Source organism: Pelodiscus sinensis, chromosome 7, assembly GCF_049634645.1.
Source record: "Pelodiscus sinensis isolate JC-2024 chromosome 7, ASM4963464v1, whole genome shotgun sequence".
In the NCBI taxonomy this organism is placed as follows: Eukaryota; Metazoa; Chordata; order Testudines; family Trionychidae; genus Pelodiscus; species Pelodiscus sinensis.
The window spans coordinates 14,358,441-14,376,127 of NC_134717.1; the positions used below are offsets into that span (position 1 = coordinate 14,358,441).

The window sequence follows — 17,687 nt, forward strand, 5'->3', positions numbered from 1 at the left end:
TAAGAATCCCAAGCCTTGTTATAGGCTGGTAACAGACTGGCTAAGTAGTAATTCAGCAGAAAAGGACCCGGGGATAACAGTAGCTGAGAAGCTGGATAGGAGTCAACAGTGTGCCCTTGTAGCCAAGAAGGCTAATGGCATATTAGGATGCATTAGGAAGAGCATTTCCAGCAGATCTAGAGAAGTGATTATTACCCTTTATTTGGCTCTGGTGAGGCAACATCTGGAGTATTGTGTCCAGTTGTGCTCCCCACCCCACTACAGAAAGGATGTGGATGCATTGGAAAGGGTCCAGCGGAGGGCAACCAAAATAATTAGGAGGCTGGAGCACATGAGCTACGAGGAGAGGTTGAGGGATTTGGGCTTATTTAGTCTGCAGAAGAGAAGAGTGAGGGGGATTTGATAGCAGCCTTCAATTCCCTGAAGGGAAGTTCCAAAAAGGATGGAGATAGGCTGTTCTCAGTAGTGACGGATGGCAGAACAAGGAGCAATGGTCTCAATTTACAATGAGGGAGGTGTAGGTTGGATATTAGGAAAAAACTATTTCACGAGTTGTGTGGTGAAATACTGGAATGGGTTACCTAAGGAGGTGGTGGAATCTCCATACCTAGAGGTTTTTACATCCCGGCTTGACAAATCGCTGGCTGGGATGATTTAGTTGGGGTTGGTCCTGCTTTAGCTAGACTTGATGTCCTCTTGAGGTCTCTTCTAGCCCTATGATTCTGTGATTCTATATTAAATTTTGACTCAATTAAGCTGGTAGAGGCATGGCACACTTTTAGAATTTTTTAATTTTTTGTATGAATTACGCTGTAAACCTCAACAGTCTTTGAAGATAATTTTTAATATGTGAGGGTACATCTAGACTACAGGCTTTTTATGATAGAGGCTTTGTCAACAGATACTGTCAACAAAGCTTCTGTCAACAAAGAGCATCTAGTCTACATCCAGTTCTGTCGACAAAGCAAGCCGCTTTGTCGACATGAGAGTGTAGATGCAAAGGACAGTGTAGTTGCAATAATGCCTTCTGTGGATAAAAAAATAATACCAAATGCAAAAATTAATTAAGGGGACCTGTTTTCTAGAACGAAGTGGAATGTTGTGTTGTTTACTCTGAGGCTATGTCTACATTGGCGCCTGTCTATACTGGCCGCGAGTTCTTGCACAAGAACACTGACTTTCTAATGTAAGAAATCAGTGCTTCTTGTGCAAGAACTATGACATTCCTGCTCAGGAATAAGCCCTCTTGCACAAGTGTTCTTGCGAAAGAGGCCAGTGTAGACAGGCAACATAAATTCCTTGTGCAAGAAAGCCCGATGGCTAAATGGGCTCTTGCGCAAAAGCACATGCCTTTGTAGACGCTCTCTTGTACAAATACTTTAACACAAAAACTCTTGCATTAAAAGTATTTGCGCAAAATCTTGCCAATGTAGATGTAGCCTAAAGAGTGAAGAACTCTTGCAGAAGTCTGTCTCAACATTTTGAGCCCTGCCCCATTCAATTAACATATCTACTATATATTTGTGTCTATCTGTCTTTTTGTTCACGGCCTTCTCAATGGTAAGAGCTAGGACCACCAAATTTGGTACACAGCTTCCTCTTACCATAATGTAAAGCAGGATAAGAGTTTGGTTGTGTCAGGAAAATGGGATGTGCCTGGAATGGGATTGTTTTTCATAATACCATAAAGAAAAGAGACAGATCACCAGACAGGTGAAAAGGACTAGCTAGAGGTGCCCATCTGGGATTGTCCCAGCCCCGAGCCTCCTTTGTCCAAGTCCCCTTTAGGGAGGGGGCAAGAGGACTGAAGCTGCCCCCCAATTCATATGGGGACATTGCTGGTTGGTCTTTTTCATCAGGGATCAAAGGGGAAGTGCACAGTTTGCTGCATTCTTCACTCTGATTGGGATGTGCTGGAGGCAGATGTACTTGACCCGGCCCCAGCCAGGGGCCATTCACCCCTCTCCCAGATGAGTCCACTGGAGCTGCAGCGGCCATGGAGAAGCACTTCTCACATGGTCCCAAGCTGCTGCAGTAAGAAAGGACTGGGGGTATGTCTACACTACCCCCCTAGTTCGAACTAGGGGGGGTAATGTACTCATACGGAGTTGCAAATGAAGCCCGGGATTTGAATTTCCCGGGCTTCATTTGCGTAAAGCCAGCCGGAGCCATTTTTAAATGTCGGCTAGTTCGGACCCTGTGCCGCGCAGCTACACACGGCACGGACTAGCTAGTTTGGATTAGGCTTCCTAATCCAAACTAGATGTACGCCTCATGGAATGTATAGGAAGCCTAATCTGAACTAGCTAGTCCGTGCCGCGAGTAGCCGCGCGGCACGGGGTCCAAACTAGCCAGTATTTAAAAATGGCGCTGGCCGGCTTTACGCAAATGAAGCCCAGGAAATTCCAATCCCGGGCTTCATTTGCAACTTCGTATGACTACATTACCCCCCCTAGTTCAAACTAGGGGGGTAGTGTAGACATACCCTGGGTTAGTCCTTTCTGCTTTGGGCAGCCTGCTTATTGAACCCTTCATCCCCAGCCTCTCAATTCCCAGGAACCCTTTAGGGAGGAAAGGGAGGACGGGGGGGGGCTGAAGCTCTCCTCCCCCAATCCATATGGGAATATTACCTTGCATTGCTCAGGTCAGCAAACGTAGTATTACTATATAATAAAGAAGGCAACTTTCTCATTTCATCCCCACTGTCATGCATTGAGGTAGGTAAAACACCCTCCCACCTAATGTTTTTTCTACCATACAGGAAGAAGTTCCAGTATCCTTACTTATACTGAATAGCAGCTTACTCTACAAATACTGGCATTCCAGAAAGTGACAAAGGCTGTGTGTGTAGTGCAGCACTACCCAACAATAGTAACAGACTCTAATACATATGCAGTTACGCAATATACATATGTCACTGTATGCTTGATTTATGTGCCATGCTTCATAGTTCTTTTTGGAAGGTAAGTGTAAGAACAGCTAAGGATTTTCTCTCTGTAGGGACACAGCTGGATTCCTTTTGGAAAAGCTTTCTGATCTGATAGCCCTGGTGGCTGTTTTACTCTTTCCTTTAATAATCCTCCTCTCAGCTCAATCCAGAGCCATGTGCTTGAACCATGAAAATCTAGCTGCTAAATCAAGAGTATGCAGTGCTGCATGGGCACAAATGTTCATTTTTAATGGCTGGAAAGCAGGGTCAAATGCCTTTGTGCAGTCCACTTTTTTCATGTATTCTGCTTTGATTAATTCAAAGGGTGCTGCCAGTGTTCAACCACGTAGAATAAACCTCCCCTGTCAACTTGTAACACCCACAGAGGAGCTTATTTGTTTCTTCATATGTGGCACTGGACTTTTTCAGATAACTTGTACATTTTCTATTTGAGGTGTCATCGATCTCCTGCTGGTATGTCTCTTCAGTATGTTCCTCTTTGTGCATCCTGAAGCATTCCTTTGGGCGTACTGTTAACCTCACTTTTTGGAACCATGGACTACTTTCTCTATTTGCTCAAGAGGCTCATCTCACAGGGTGGTACAATTAATGACTGTGGTGTTCACATGGGCTCTTGCCTACCATTTGCAGTCCATCAAAAATATCCATTAACCCCTGGAAGGTAGCCAGTGATCCATGGAGTCAAAAAAGGAAGGAAAGTCAACTGGTGGAAATCATCTGTAATTTTAAATGCAGTGTATTCCTTTTACTGCTGCAACAATGGCACTTGCCTTGGCCTAAGTCACTTATGTCAAGGGTTGAGCTTATGTAACAGTTGCTATTTTTTAATCACTGTATCCTTTTAAAACATGGAAATCTACATAGTACTATATTGCTCTATCTTTCTCTGGTTCCAAAGCTATTGGGATAGTTTAGACCATTTTGAAGCATTATTGTCTCTCATATCAAGCATTGCCTACACTTCTTCTTTGAAGGCTGCTGTCCCATGCTATAGTAAACAATTACATTGCTTATTAATTCGAAGGGAGGTTTTTTGGAAGTGACAGTTCATGGCAAATAACATGGTTTTCCCTTCTCTCACCACAAACGAAGGTACACACCGTGATAGGATTTGCCTTTTTCCCTTTGATTCTATAATTTCCAGGGGAAAAAAGCTGCACTACTCCATCTCTGAACTACACTCGTCCATTTCTGTATCACCACATCTTCCAGAATTTCCAGTGCCATCAGCTTCCTCTAGGATTCTACCCTAGATCCATTTGTGAAACATATTACATTCCAGGTCTGACTGCTGAGTTTACTAGTGGGCACAGCTACCACACTTGTCTTCCTTAAGAATTTGGAAGGGCTCTGCCATTTTATCAAAACCTTACGTGTTAACAGGAGCAAAACATATAGCCACTGTGTAAATTCTCTTTGGGGTTATATTTCACTTTCCAATTTCTCTGGTCCATTTTGCAGTTGGTGGGCCAATTATTTTGTTTCTGCCAGTTCATCTTTCATCTGAAATACATAGCTAGCCACTCACTACAATGGTTTGATTAAACACCTTAGATTTTTTCTTAGGCTAAAAGAAAAGGGATTTCTGTAGGGCTATCTCTGTGTGTGAGGGGTGTTATTTTTAGACTTCTCATACACAGCTCCTGATGTAAGTATTGCATAACTCTGAATGCAATATTAGTCTTCTTTTCAGGTGTAACCTTCTTCAATTACTCAATAGGACAGTTGTAGTAAGTGATTTAGTATGTGGTGGCTTTTTATGCTTCTTTAATGTATTAATCTTTATAACACAGGTGCTGACTTTCAAAAGTGCTGAGGGGTGACTGCCCCTAGCTCTGTCCCTACTCTAACCCTTCCCTGAAGGTCCCACTCTGCTCTGCCTTTTCTGCCCCTGCTCAACCCTTCCCCTGCCTCTTCACACTCAGGTCTGTCCCCTCCCCTGAGCACACTGCATCCACTTTCCTTCCTACTCCCTTCTGCCTGAGCCTCCAAAATGCTGCAGAACAGCTGACTATGGTGGGCTGGAGGTGAGGAGAGGCAGGGGCTAGCATTGATACACAGGGCTTACTGGTGCATGCTCAGCACCCACCAATTTTTTCCCTGTGGGTGCTGCAGCCTCAGAGTACCCACAGAGTCAGTGCATATGCCTCACGACTCCCTGAAACATAGGGAAGTGCTGTTGTCTCCATCTTACAGATGAAAAAATCTGTGATCTTCAAAAGTATTTGGCATCTAGGCCTAGGTGACTTGCCACATGTTGCACAGTATAGTGGGTCGGAGTGGCTGCCCACTGACCCAGAGGGGGAGGAACCTCTCGCAGAGCCCTGGTGGGCTGTGCCTGGCCCCAGCGCACCACCTGACCAGAAGCCAGGAGGAGGGGCTAGGACTATAAAAGGCCAGCTTAAAAGGCCAGTCAGCTCCCAGCTGCCAGAGGAACCAGAAGCCGCCCCCCGCCCCCCCCCCCAGCACACCCAAGTGGGGATCTGGACCTGAGGGAAGCTGAGGACTGGCCTGGACTGCTAGGCTCCCAGTTGGACTATGACCTGTAGGAGGTGCTTACCTGGCCAGACATTCCAGCCCTAGAGAGAACAATAGACCTGCGTGGGAGCCAGCATGCGCTGAGAGGGAGAGATGGAAGCAGCCCGGGGATAGCCACCTGTAGTTGGCCTGATTCAGGGTCAGCGTGTTATGGTGAGGATCCTCGCTGACCTGGTAGCAGACTGCTCTGCTGCTGTAGGGCCCTGAGCTGGGACACAATGGAGTGGGCAGGACTGCATTCCCCCTGCTACCCCATTCTGGGTGGCAGTCTCCCCCCTTGGCTGTTCTATAATGATAGCCTGCATTTGCCAGAGCCCCACCTGAGCAAGGATATCTGACTGTGTTTCCAATTGGACTTGTGACTGTTTGTGTTTGCTGCCCCGCCCTGAACGAGGGCCTGGGCCTGCGAATTGTTACTTGTTGCCTCACCAAGAATCAGGGCCTGTGGACTGACTTAAGGTAAATGGCCAGCATGGCTCATTTCCCCCAAAAATTGAGTAGTCACATAGTGGGTTGGAGTGGCCACCCTCTGACTCAAAGGAGGAGGAACCTCTCCCAGAGCACTACTGGGCTACACACAGGAAGTCTGTAGCAGACCAAGGGTTAAACCTAGGTCTCTGAAGGCTTAGGCTAATGCTCAGAATCACTTTATGCTGGTGCTCTGGGCACTTGCTGATGAATACAGGACCAATAATATACAGTAGCTAAATTGTTCATTTGTTTTCTCCAACAGACTCCCTGGGCAATTTCAAACAAGTCATTTAATATCTCTTTGAAATTGTTCCCATACTGTAAAATGGGGATAATACTTCTTTTCTCCCACTTTCTATCACTCCTGTTTAATAGGTAAGCTATTTGAAAAGTGAATTGTATGTTCGTACGCACTGTAAGCAAAGCTCTGAGCAAAATAGACCTTGATCTTAGTTAAGGCCTCTAGGCACTAATGTAATACAAATAATAAATAATGGCAAGGAAGCATTAAATAAAATTGAAAGACAGCAAATTATGCACAATTAATCCATAAAACGCATTAGCACAAGATGCTTTGAGTAGAGGAGATTAGAAGTGTTTTCAATACTGCCTACGTAGACAACAAGACTATAGAGTTACAATGGTAAAGATTAAAATTGTCAAAAACAACAGTACACAGAAAACAACAGGAAAGCTCCTCGTCTACTCTCAATTTACATGGCTCCACTGATTCCATTGGGGATTATATCTTAAGTGTTTTGGAAGAGATATAGACTCTGCTTAGAGAAGATCATATCCTGAAGCATATGTTCCTTGAAAGCAGGGAAATACATAAGTTTTAACAGCAGAGTTTTCTTGCTTCTTGTAAACAAGACTCCAGTTTGAGTAATAAAAAAATGGTTTTAAATCTGTAGTTTTGCAGACTCCCTGGGCTCTGCACACTATGTCTATTTTCAGAAGGTTCCATATCTCCATTCAGAATTGCTTAGGGGTCTGCAAATGAGAAAAGATTGAAAACCATTACACTATTGCATTTTTTAGGTTTCTAAGCCTTCTTCTTGTGATCCTTTCTGTTTCATCTTATGAAAGAGGGGTTTCTTTTGCTTGTTGTTTTATCATTACATGTTACTCTGGGCTTTCAGCACTGGAAGTGTCACAAAACAGGAACTACATATTCCATTTATGTCCTCAAAGACTACAATAATTGAATCAATTTTGGTTGATTCAAACTTATATAAAGGCAGAAATTTGTCTTTCTAAAGTATTTCCATAGAAAAAGTCTTGAACGTTCTGCAAATATAGACAGTGGGTTAGATATTCTAGTGGTAAAATAGCAGCATATATCTGAAGACTACAGTACTATTATATTTGCTAGGCCAGATTCTCAGGTGATGTAAATCAGTGTAGTGCCACAGAAATCAACATATCTAAGTCTTCTTCAATAATATAGGCACTTACCTCGATCACCAAAGCAGAATTGATGAAGGATTCTGATAGCTTGTTGGTAGAATCCAAGGTATAATACATGATGGAGTCAGGTCTGATACATACTACTTAACCAACTTGGACTTAATTAAAGAAAAGAGGAGTGTTCCCTATGTGCCTAAAAGGGTTTTCTGTGGGAATATCTCCAATTAACAATGCTAGTAAAGTTCTCTCTTCCCTGGAAATGAATGGCAGCCAGCAGGAGTTACACAAAGCAGACATAAAATGAATTGGTGCTTCTAGCTGTCCAAAAAGGGACTGGCAGAGGAAATACAAGTTTGCTCCTGCTTCATCTTCTCTTTCAATCATTATTCTAGGTTTCAGGAACTTTCAACATGCCTAATAAACTGCAGTAAAGGATATTCAATTACAGAGCAAGAGCTTTGCACATTTAATTAATTCTACCAAATCAAAACCAACACTACCAAATCCCCTTTTGGGAAGTCTTTGAATCAAATGACAGCCCTTCTCTCTGGCAAGGCACAGACTCATTACATGAGTCTATGAGATTATATTTGCAAGCTGAATCTCTGATCAGAGTCACACTCAACTCTCACACCTATGAGGAGATTGAAAGATGCCTGCAATAGAATAAGTAGTGGGTGCCCGAGTCTAAAAGAAAAATAGCAAATTACGATAACAGCAGGCTACATGTAGCATATACTGATTAGGTTTCTCCTAAACAATCCCTTTCCCTGACTGTGTTAAAATTAAAGCATATATTTCAATAAATATATAGAATTAAATTAAACTGGCCAGATTCTGATCTCTATTAGGCAGTGTAATCAGGAAAAATTCCACGGGTATAAATGGTATTTCTCAATGTATAATTGATATCACAATCTGATCCATTATTCTTATGAGTCTTGCAAGTCCCAATATTATAGGTAGAAGAGAGAAGATTAGGAATGAATTTTGAAGGTTCAGAATTATAAACTGTTGGAGAGTAAATATTTAGCTTTTGATTTTCTAGCCTTCCCAAAAGAGCAGGTATGGCCTAAAAACAGGTCACATTATCAAAGGAAGATGAATTTAGTAGTTGTTTTTTGGGGACTTAACAATAGTTCCTTAGAGGTTAGAAATGGATGGAATATTTAGACTGCAAGCTCTCTGGGCCAGTCATGTATGCAGTACTTACTACAGTTGGGTTATAGTGCCTGACTGTCACCATTAGCTGCTACTGAAATACAAATGAGTAATAATAATGCATTTACTTACCATCACACTTCTTTTTAAATAACGATACCTGTTTTTGCCTATAGAAAACTATAGGGCCCAGCGTAGTTCTGACCATGTTCAGAAGATTAAACTACATCTGAATCTCATTAGCATGATCAAAGCTAACCACAAAGAAACATTTGATTCAACAACAAACAAACAAACAAACAAACAACCAGAAATAAAATAATGTGGAATGCAATACCCAAATTGAACTAGTAGATAATCATTTCATTTTTAAGCCAGAAAATGTTCTCCAGGGTCTGACTCTCACCCTATGTCTGATTGTTAGACTATTATAAAGAAAAGTCGGTGGAAATGTTTGTATTTGTGGCTTAATAAGAAAAATATTGAATGTATTGGTGGGTATCAGAATGCAGGCCTGCTAGCTCATAAATAAAAAGCAGGCATGTGTTGAGAGTGCATGACCATATGCAGATGGCAGATGCAGACTGATGCCATACAGATGAGGTCAACAGTGTACTTGTTTGTACATCTAGAAGCAGACCTTCTGTGTGTACTTATTGTGTGGAAACCTGGCCCTACTGAAATCAGTGGCAAAATTTCCATTGACTTCAGTGGAGCCAGGATTTCACCCGTTATGTTTGATCAAGAAAATTTGGTTCCTGGAAGCATATCAGAGGAAAATGACAAAGGAATTAGTCTGGTAAATTTACAAGAACAAATCTCAATTGTTTAATAAGTCAAAGTGCTGCTCCTGTTGTAGCAGACTTGGTAGGTTTGTTGTTGATTTCTTGCTTGTTGCTGCTGATGAAATTGATGCACTCAGATTTTTTATAACATCTTATCTTAATGCAGAACAGTGTCGCCATATCCTCCACTTGCAGACAGACTTTGCAGTAACACTGGGACCCAGACAAGCTGTCGTTACACATTAAAAGTGTATTAAAGTAACTGAAAATAGATAAAAATTGCTAGTAAAACAAGGTAAACACTAAACATTAATAGACAATTACTTTGAAGTGCCCCATAAAACCATATCTTTCAGACAACTTAATTATTTGCATCATAAAAAAACTCAAGCAAGAAAGTATTTCAGAGGAAAATACTGCTTTAAAAGCTTCAAATGAATTTCAATGTACCTTAAAAAATTTAATTCTTCATAAAATATGTAAAACTTTGCATTTCAAATAGCATAAGTTACTTTCCAAAAATTATGTTGATTACTTTAATGTAAATCTTGCAAGAAATGAAACCCTAATCATGTAGAAAATCATTAATAAATATTATTCAGAGAAAAAAATACATATGTATTTATGTGAGTTGCACAGCATTTGTCAAGAGCCTTCAGATACCTTTTGGAAGATACCTAATATTAAATGAACATCATGTATGACTTCAGTTGTTGATGTTAATGTTCTGATGACCGATGTTGACTGGTTTGTTCATTTCATAGTATCAATTTCTAGTGTTGTAATTCACCGTGACAAATAAATGGATGCATTTTGGCATCTTCATCTGAATAAAATAACAAAACTTCATTTATGAGGAGCTTTCTTGGCTGGGAATGAAAAATACTTCATTTCTTTGTAACTCTGTTGAATGTAAATCCTTCTTATAACAGACAATGAACAGTTGTGGAATACCAAATAAAAACAGACAGACTGTTCTAGTTACCTGCTACCTCTATGAAAATTGGAATGGAATCTAAGCAAAGATATCTTTCTTAGGGTAAAGTATTACTCAGTGGCATTATATTGTTAATAAAATTTCTTTATCTGAAACTATAATTTAATATTTATGTATCTAATTTACATCTGACAAAGTAGCATATTCTAAAATTAGAGTGTAACCAGCAAACTATTAACTACTATAAACAATACCAAAACACAACCCAAACATTTCTTATGGAAAGGATACATTTTGGACTGGGGAAGTATTTCAATTGCAGACATTGTTAAAACATAGCTGTTAATTATGGCTTGAAAAATTGTTCAAGCATACAATGTTTTTCTGGTTAGGAAGTCTTGTGTATATACATAAAGACCAAGAGTGCACTCCCCCAAATGCCCTTACTGCTTATCAATAGGTGCAATAACAATAATAAATGTCTGAAATTAAAACAAGGCAAACAAAAAATCAAAACTGTTTCTATACTTATGTTATATGACCCACTGGACAATATCTTCCCTTTAAACAAAAAATATAGAAAATATCACCATCCTTTATCAACTCAGTGTTTTCCTATGTTTAATAGAGAGGGAAAGAATTGCACTTATTGTAATGTTATAGTAAAGTGTTAGATTGCAACTCACCCTTTAAAATATAAGTGGCCTGAATATTTATGATTGGTAGTGCGTAATGCAAAGATGGATAAAGATGTGCATTTAACTTAAAAACAGAGCAACTACTTACAGAACAAACAGTGAGGCTTAACATAATAAACATGCACTAACTCTACACTTATGCAAAACTAAGTTTGTCCAGGAAGCTGTAATCAACCGTTGTCCTTCCACAAAGATATAGGCTTTGTCCCTCAGTAATATGTTTGGACTTAAATTCCAGTTTGTTAGCTCAGTGTCTCTAAATGTGCTGTTCCACTGTTATATCCTTTAGCTGCCCTTGAGCTTCTGCAGAATCTGCAATCTTACAGTCACTTTTATTTAAAGTTTTATCGAGCCTCCAAGTAAGTCTCCTTCAGTACTGTACAAACAGGCTTCCTCACTCATCCTCTTCAGGTTCCTGTGGTAAAATTGGTGCTTCCTCCTTTAAACAAGCACTAAAAAACCCAAGGATTGTGCTGTAAAGGTGATATTTGCTTTTCTCCGATGCAATGTTATGACCTTCATCTGGGTAGATCTAGCAAAGGAAAAGGAAAAAGTAAATAGTCTTAAAAATCAGTTCAGATATTTCAGGATCTAATTTTCTTCCATCTGACTTTCAAAGCTTTTTAGTGAACAACAGGATGAACACATGACTTGAGTTTTATGGTCTCAAGAAAAGTAATATAATTTAAATCAAAATTCATTTGATTTGGATTCAGAACGAATGTTCCACAGAATTCTCCACAGAATTCTCCATCCCAGTGCTTGGAGTACAGAATGCAGAGTCTTTACCTGTGGGTGGCATATAATCATATAATTCTTGTCTCCATTAGATGCCACAATGTGCTAGTTATTGTATAAAAATAAAGCACAATCTATGCCCCCAAAATACCTTGCCCACTTCCCTTTCCCTTCTCTTTGTGCAGGGGGTCTGCTAACAAACACTTTTACTCTTAGCGCAGCTGTCCTTTTATGGGGCCTTCTGCAGCCAGGGAGGAGGGGATTGCATCTTGGTAAAGAAAGTGAATGCTCTAGATCTGAGGTTCTGAAATACTCCCACTGAATGAACCACATCTAAATAGACAGTGTTTTGTGGCTGCTTCCTATGCCTTCTATTTGTAGTCTCGGTGATCATCACCTCCTCAGTTACAATCCAGAAGACTGCCTCCTGTACCATTTGTATTCTCACACACCGTGTCTCTTCCCTTCGCCATTCACTACTATGAGTCTCTCCTCTCCTCATCCTTCCCATTTATGATTCTCGGTACATCCCCGTGGCAACCACAGCATTTTCTTATGTGGACAAGTCTCACTAGTGTATGTGCTGTATCATTGTGATAGGGGTATTTGAATGAATGGGCCAAGTACTCACTAAAAATCCAACCCACTGCAGGCAGAGCCATTACATAGCAGCATAGGCCTCCTCTGGAGCTGGTGACCAGCAGCTGTATTCCCTAAATTACACTCTGTTCTACTGCCGTTCCTCAAGCTACTCCCTTAAACTACATCCGCCTGCAACCCAGACACTGAGGGAGAGCAACCCCACTGCAATATTTTTAATTGCTTGTCACAGAAGTTAGCAGTTGAAATTAAGGAGGAAAAATCAGTACGGAGTGACCAGCCGGTGCCTCATGCATCATCTGTGACCACCACAGCCCACAGTATGGGAACCCCTGCCTTGGGTGAAATATATTTGGACTTTACTAAAGCATTTTAAATGTGAGATAGTGGTTTTGACCCATTCTTTTATGAACTGTGATCCAATCACAGGACAGAGACCACAGGTAAGTCGTCATGCATTAACTTGAGACTTGGGAGTCCTATGGAAGCATCACAAAGATCCTTCTTTGGCTTCTTTACAAACTATCAGGACAAGGGGTTAGATGGCATTCTAAGTGCAATCACTGATGGGCCTACTGCATACTGGAGGCTGCGGGGGGCACAAGTCATCCAAAGAGCCCCACAGGTGAGAAAAAGCAAAATGCAATTAAACACTGAATAATACACTGGTGAGACACCTAAGCATTACATACCTGCATAGTGTAATTAACTCCAGCTTTTATCAGATGTTTAATTAGTTCTGCTGAGTGTTGGAAGTGGACTTTAGCTACAAAACAATGACATCTAAATATTAGTGAACAACATGATTATAGTACTTATATATTATTTGTATTTATTTATTTTCCTCTTAGATAAAGAAACTTTTTGGTTGGAGTTATGTGGCAAACTGCTACCAGATTTGCAGTTGATTAAGCTCTATCTACACTGCAATCAGAAGCTTGACTGCAGAACATTTATACACTCCCAATTTAATTTTAGCTCACCAGCCAAAATAAAAATAGCAATGAAGCTGTAGCAGCATGGGCTGGCTGCTTGAGTATATACTCAGGGTCCCATCCAGGATCCGTTTATACAGCCCACACTGTTTACAGCCTGTATTGTTGTGGATTTATGACACTTGTTATCTGAGCTAGCTAGACGAAAATTAGCTTGAGTAATGCCCCAGTCCCACCATTGACAGCAGTGTAGACATATCTTTTCCGACTGTACCTGAGATGCATAATGTAGCAAATAACAATAGTGCTATAGCGACGGATAGCATTGCAATACAAAATACCTTCTGGACACTAAGCAGAGATTTTTGTTTTTCATCTGTTCTTTAGCAAGGACGGATACAGTTGAAAGGTGAAAAGCACTGGTGTGTTCAAATGCAATTAATGTTTGTCAGTAGATTAAATTAAGGTATGTCAGATTTTCTATTGTTTGTGCAGGATTGGAAGAGACTGGGTTCATTTAGGTAATGGGCCTTTTATAATGTTATTTCAATAACCTAAACTTCATGGGGTACAGATTTGCAGCTCTGTGACCAGGCTTGTATTTGCTTCTTTCAGAGCAAACATGAAACTGATGGGCTGGACGATATTATTAGGCACAGTCCAGAGCAAGAAGGTCCATTATCTGCTCAAACCCAGGAGTCGTCTCTGAAAGGCACTGTGCTGCTCAGACACTTCTCATTCCCTCCCTAATTCCCCCTTGGTCTCGGAGATAGAGGGGTAATACTTTGCTGCTGGCCTATATCAGCAGCAAATTCCAAGTCTCCCATCCCAGTTCTGCTGGGCTGACCTGCACATTGGCTCTATCCATTACTACTTGTTCACATCCACCTGCTCTGAGAGGAGCAGGACAAACATGTATGGGATGTAGGTAGGTTGTGCCAGGCATAACATTTATTTTAGTCCCCTAAATGGACCAGGAATCCAAGTCACTGTTTATCTCTTTCCATGATCAGAAAAATATACTAAAAGAAAGTTTCTTGTCAACCAATACAGGTGAAAATCTCGGCTGCCTGACACCCACAAATTTTAATTGCAGGTGGTGGGCCTGGTTCTGGTTTCACTTGGGCATGTGTTACAACAGTGTTTACTAAACTCCACTCATGAACAAATTACAATCTAGCCCTAAATAATTTAAGGATTCCCCATTATTACATTTGAATTAAGCAGCCAAAGGGGTTAATTTACTGAAAGATATTGTTTATCATTGATTACACTGACATATATTATACTTTCCATTGCAAAATCGGGATTAATTTAAAAGACCATTAAAAATGTATGTCATCTTATTAATAATTGATTCAGTGCTTTTCACTAGCAACATCATGCTTCAAGAGATTTAAACAAATTAGAACATAAAGCAGCTAAGAGTTACAAATATGTAGCAAAGGAAAATGTCATCCATTTAGATTTACATTAGGTGGCTGAAATGGACAATCTGATCTCTTTGACTGGTCAATTCTACTAAAAGGGAGAAAAAAGATTATCAATGTAAAATTTTGCATGCTTGTTACATTCTTTGAGTGCCTCTGTATTACATATAATTGCAAATTTAATTGAATTTTTAAATACTTACTATCAGCTGTCCCATGAATTATTAGCAAATTCTCCTCTTTTAAACCATGAATATTGTGCAGGACACTGGATGTCTATTAAAAATGAGCACATACAACATAATTGCAGTTTATTTTAAAAATTAAAAAAAAAAATTAAAATTACTCATTAAACTAACTTACTTGATACGTATTTTCGTCTTTAGATGGAATGCCGAGATATCTTTCTGAAAAAGCCGATGCTACAAAAGAAAACAGGGAATTCAGAGTTAAACAAGACAAATTCAATTTTTTTTAAATCTTCATTTCTGGTTAGAAGCCAGGAGAAGGTTGTTAAGCCATAAAGATGGCAAGCATCTTCATCATGAGAAGAAATTAATACACTTTAGGGCCAAGAGGGAGCATTATAATCATCTAGTCTGACCTTTGCATAATTCAAGTCACATAACTTTATCCAACAGTTTTTGCACTGAGCCCAATATCTCGTGATTAAAATAAAACATGGTAGAATCCTGGACCAATTGAAGTCACATTGACTTAAACAGGGCCAGGATTTCACCTCATATGTGCTGCTAGAAAGACATCCAATCTTGATTTAGGATGGGCTATTTAAAGGGGTATAAGAGATTTACTTACCCAACCTCAGCTGATATTAAGAATTTGACACATAAACCACTTAATTTCTTTTGAAAAATATTAAAGACCTTTAGTGATGGAAAATACACCACATCCTTTGCTTAACTGCTCCAGTCAATGATTACCTTCATTTTAACACTGGAATCAGAGAATCCTAGAACTGGCAGAACGAAGCACTGTCAAGATTATCCTTGACAGATGTCTATCCAAACTGCTCTTAAATATCTCTAGTGATGGAGATTCCACAACTTCCCTAGGCAATGTATTCCAGTTTTTAACGACCCCGACAGATAGGAAGTTTTTCCTAATGTCCAATCTAAACCTCCCTTGCTACAAGGGAAGCCCACTGCTTCTTGTCCTACGTATATCCAGTTTGCCTAGCATTAATACAGCACAATTATGCTATCTAATCTTAGTTAACCTGACTTACAGATCTGCTGTATAGATATTTTTAAACAAATAACTGCATAAAATGGGAAGGATGGGGCATACTCACCATACAACTTCATGTCTGTAATTGGTGCAATAACAGCTCCACATTTAAAGAGTCTTTCATTGGATTTCAAAATCATTGATGCGATGTATCCACCATACCCCTATTAAACCAGATAACATGATTGCTGTTTGTTCTTGTTCATTGTTCCTTAACTCAGATTAAGTTAACGAGTATCTTGCTACTTTTGTCATGCCATTCCACTATATTTATACCTACAACTATTGCTTTAGCATGAATTAAAAGCCTCTGAACAGTGAAAAGGGTGTGGTAGTTCTGTCTTGCTATGAAGCCTGAGGCTTTAAAACATATTATAATTTATAATTGTTTAATAGTAAGAATAAGATGAGGTATATTTTAATTTAAGATACCATAGTCTCTTTGTAGCGCCAGCCAGCTCTTCTGCAGACTGTGGGCTAGTCTGCACAAACAGAAAAATTGAAGATAAGTGTCTCAGAGACAGTACATAGATGGGAGAATTTTTGTGAATTTTTGTGAATTTTTGCTTATTACTGGGGCTATGTCTAGACTGTCGACAGAGGGATGCAAATCAAGCACGTCAAAGTTGCTAATGAAGCAAGGATTTAAATATCTCATTAGCTTCATTAGCATAAACATGGCTGCAGCTTTTTTTTCCAAAATGGAGCTTTTTGGAAAAAAAACCCGGCAGTATAGATGTGGATCTGTCAAAAATAAACCCTTTTTCGACAGATCCTGTATTCCTCAAAAAATGAGGTTTATGGGATTTGTTGAAAAAGGCTTTATTTTCAGCAGATCTGCATCTAAACTGCTGGGTTTTTTTGAAAAAGCTCCATTAAAAAAAAAAAGAGTGGCAGCCATGTTTATGCTAATGAAGCACGGGATATTTAAATCCCTGCTTCATTAGCAATTTCAATGTGCTTAATCTACATCTCTCTAAAAGATGTACATCTCTCTACATGTCAATAAAGAGGTGTACTCTGGGTGAACACTGCAGCTTTAGATTGAGGCTAAGGAAGAAAGGAGGAGCTGTTACCTGTGCTGTCTCTGAAATGGCAGTCTTTACAGATGGATTCCTCAGAGGAGGTTTCTGCCTGAAGCATTGCCAAGTTTCCCCTGAAAAGGGGTTGCATTGTCTAGAATTCAGCAATCACTTTGCCCTCCAGAAACTAGCACAAGTGTTGCCTTAAATGGAACAGAGATCACCCTTGTGTACAGGAGACTCTCTGGTGATATATATCCCACTGGCCTTGACCAAAGTATTTATGGCTAGAAGAAATTTGGTCAGTGAGCTCAATGCTCTGCATTTCTGTGGCTCTAGTAGCATGTGATCAAGCAGCTCTCAGGAAGAGCCTACACAGAGCGGCAGCAAGATCAGTCCTTTACTGGTGGGATGGGGTGGGATGCAGAAGAAACGTATGAACTCTAGTAATTATTTAAGACTGTCTATCATGGTTTTTTTGTGATGAATTTGACTATATGAAATACTTGTAGACTTACTCCAGAGTCTGAAAAGATGGAGTTCAAAGCCCTGCAGTCCAGAATTAATACTTTTACCATATTCATCACGTTTCTCTTAGAAGGGCTGTTCTCTTTCTTTTCTATTGTTATTAGAATATTGCCCTTCGGAAAATATTTATATATAGCAGAAAGGCGCTAACCAATGAAACAGGAATGGAGTCAGTTGGCCAGGGTTCATCTAGACCAGTGGTTCTCCAAATCGGAGTCAGGACCCCAAAATGAGTC

General features: G+C 40.0%; 1 protein-coding gene across 3 annotated transcripts in view; it reads right to left on the reverse strand.

The window, feature by feature from the left end:
• Nucleotides 1-9,406: 9,406 nt before the first annotated feature.
• Nucleotides 9,407-17,687, reverse strand: part of DPP10 (dipeptidyl peptidase like 10) — a 460,866-nt gene continuing 452,585 nt past the window's right edge. For all 3 annotated transcript variants that reach the window (XM_075933252.1, XM_075933254.1, XM_075933251.1), the window contains 5 exons: nucleotides 15,966-16,065; nucleotides 15,017-15,075; nucleotides 14,857-14,929; nucleotides 12,981-13,054; nucleotides 9,407-11,482 (listed from right to left, as the gene is read on the reverse strand). In XM_075933252.1, the coding sequence (XP_075789367.1) occupies nucleotides 11,345-11,482; nucleotides 12,981-13,054; nucleotides 14,857-14,929; nucleotides 15,017-15,075; nucleotides 15,966-16,065 (444 nt within the window). In that variant the 3' untranslated portion in view covers nucleotides 9,407-11,344. The remainder of the gene's footprint in view (nucleotides 11,483-12,980; nucleotides 13,055-14,856; nucleotides 14,930-15,016; nucleotides 15,076-15,965; nucleotides 16,066-17,687) is intronic.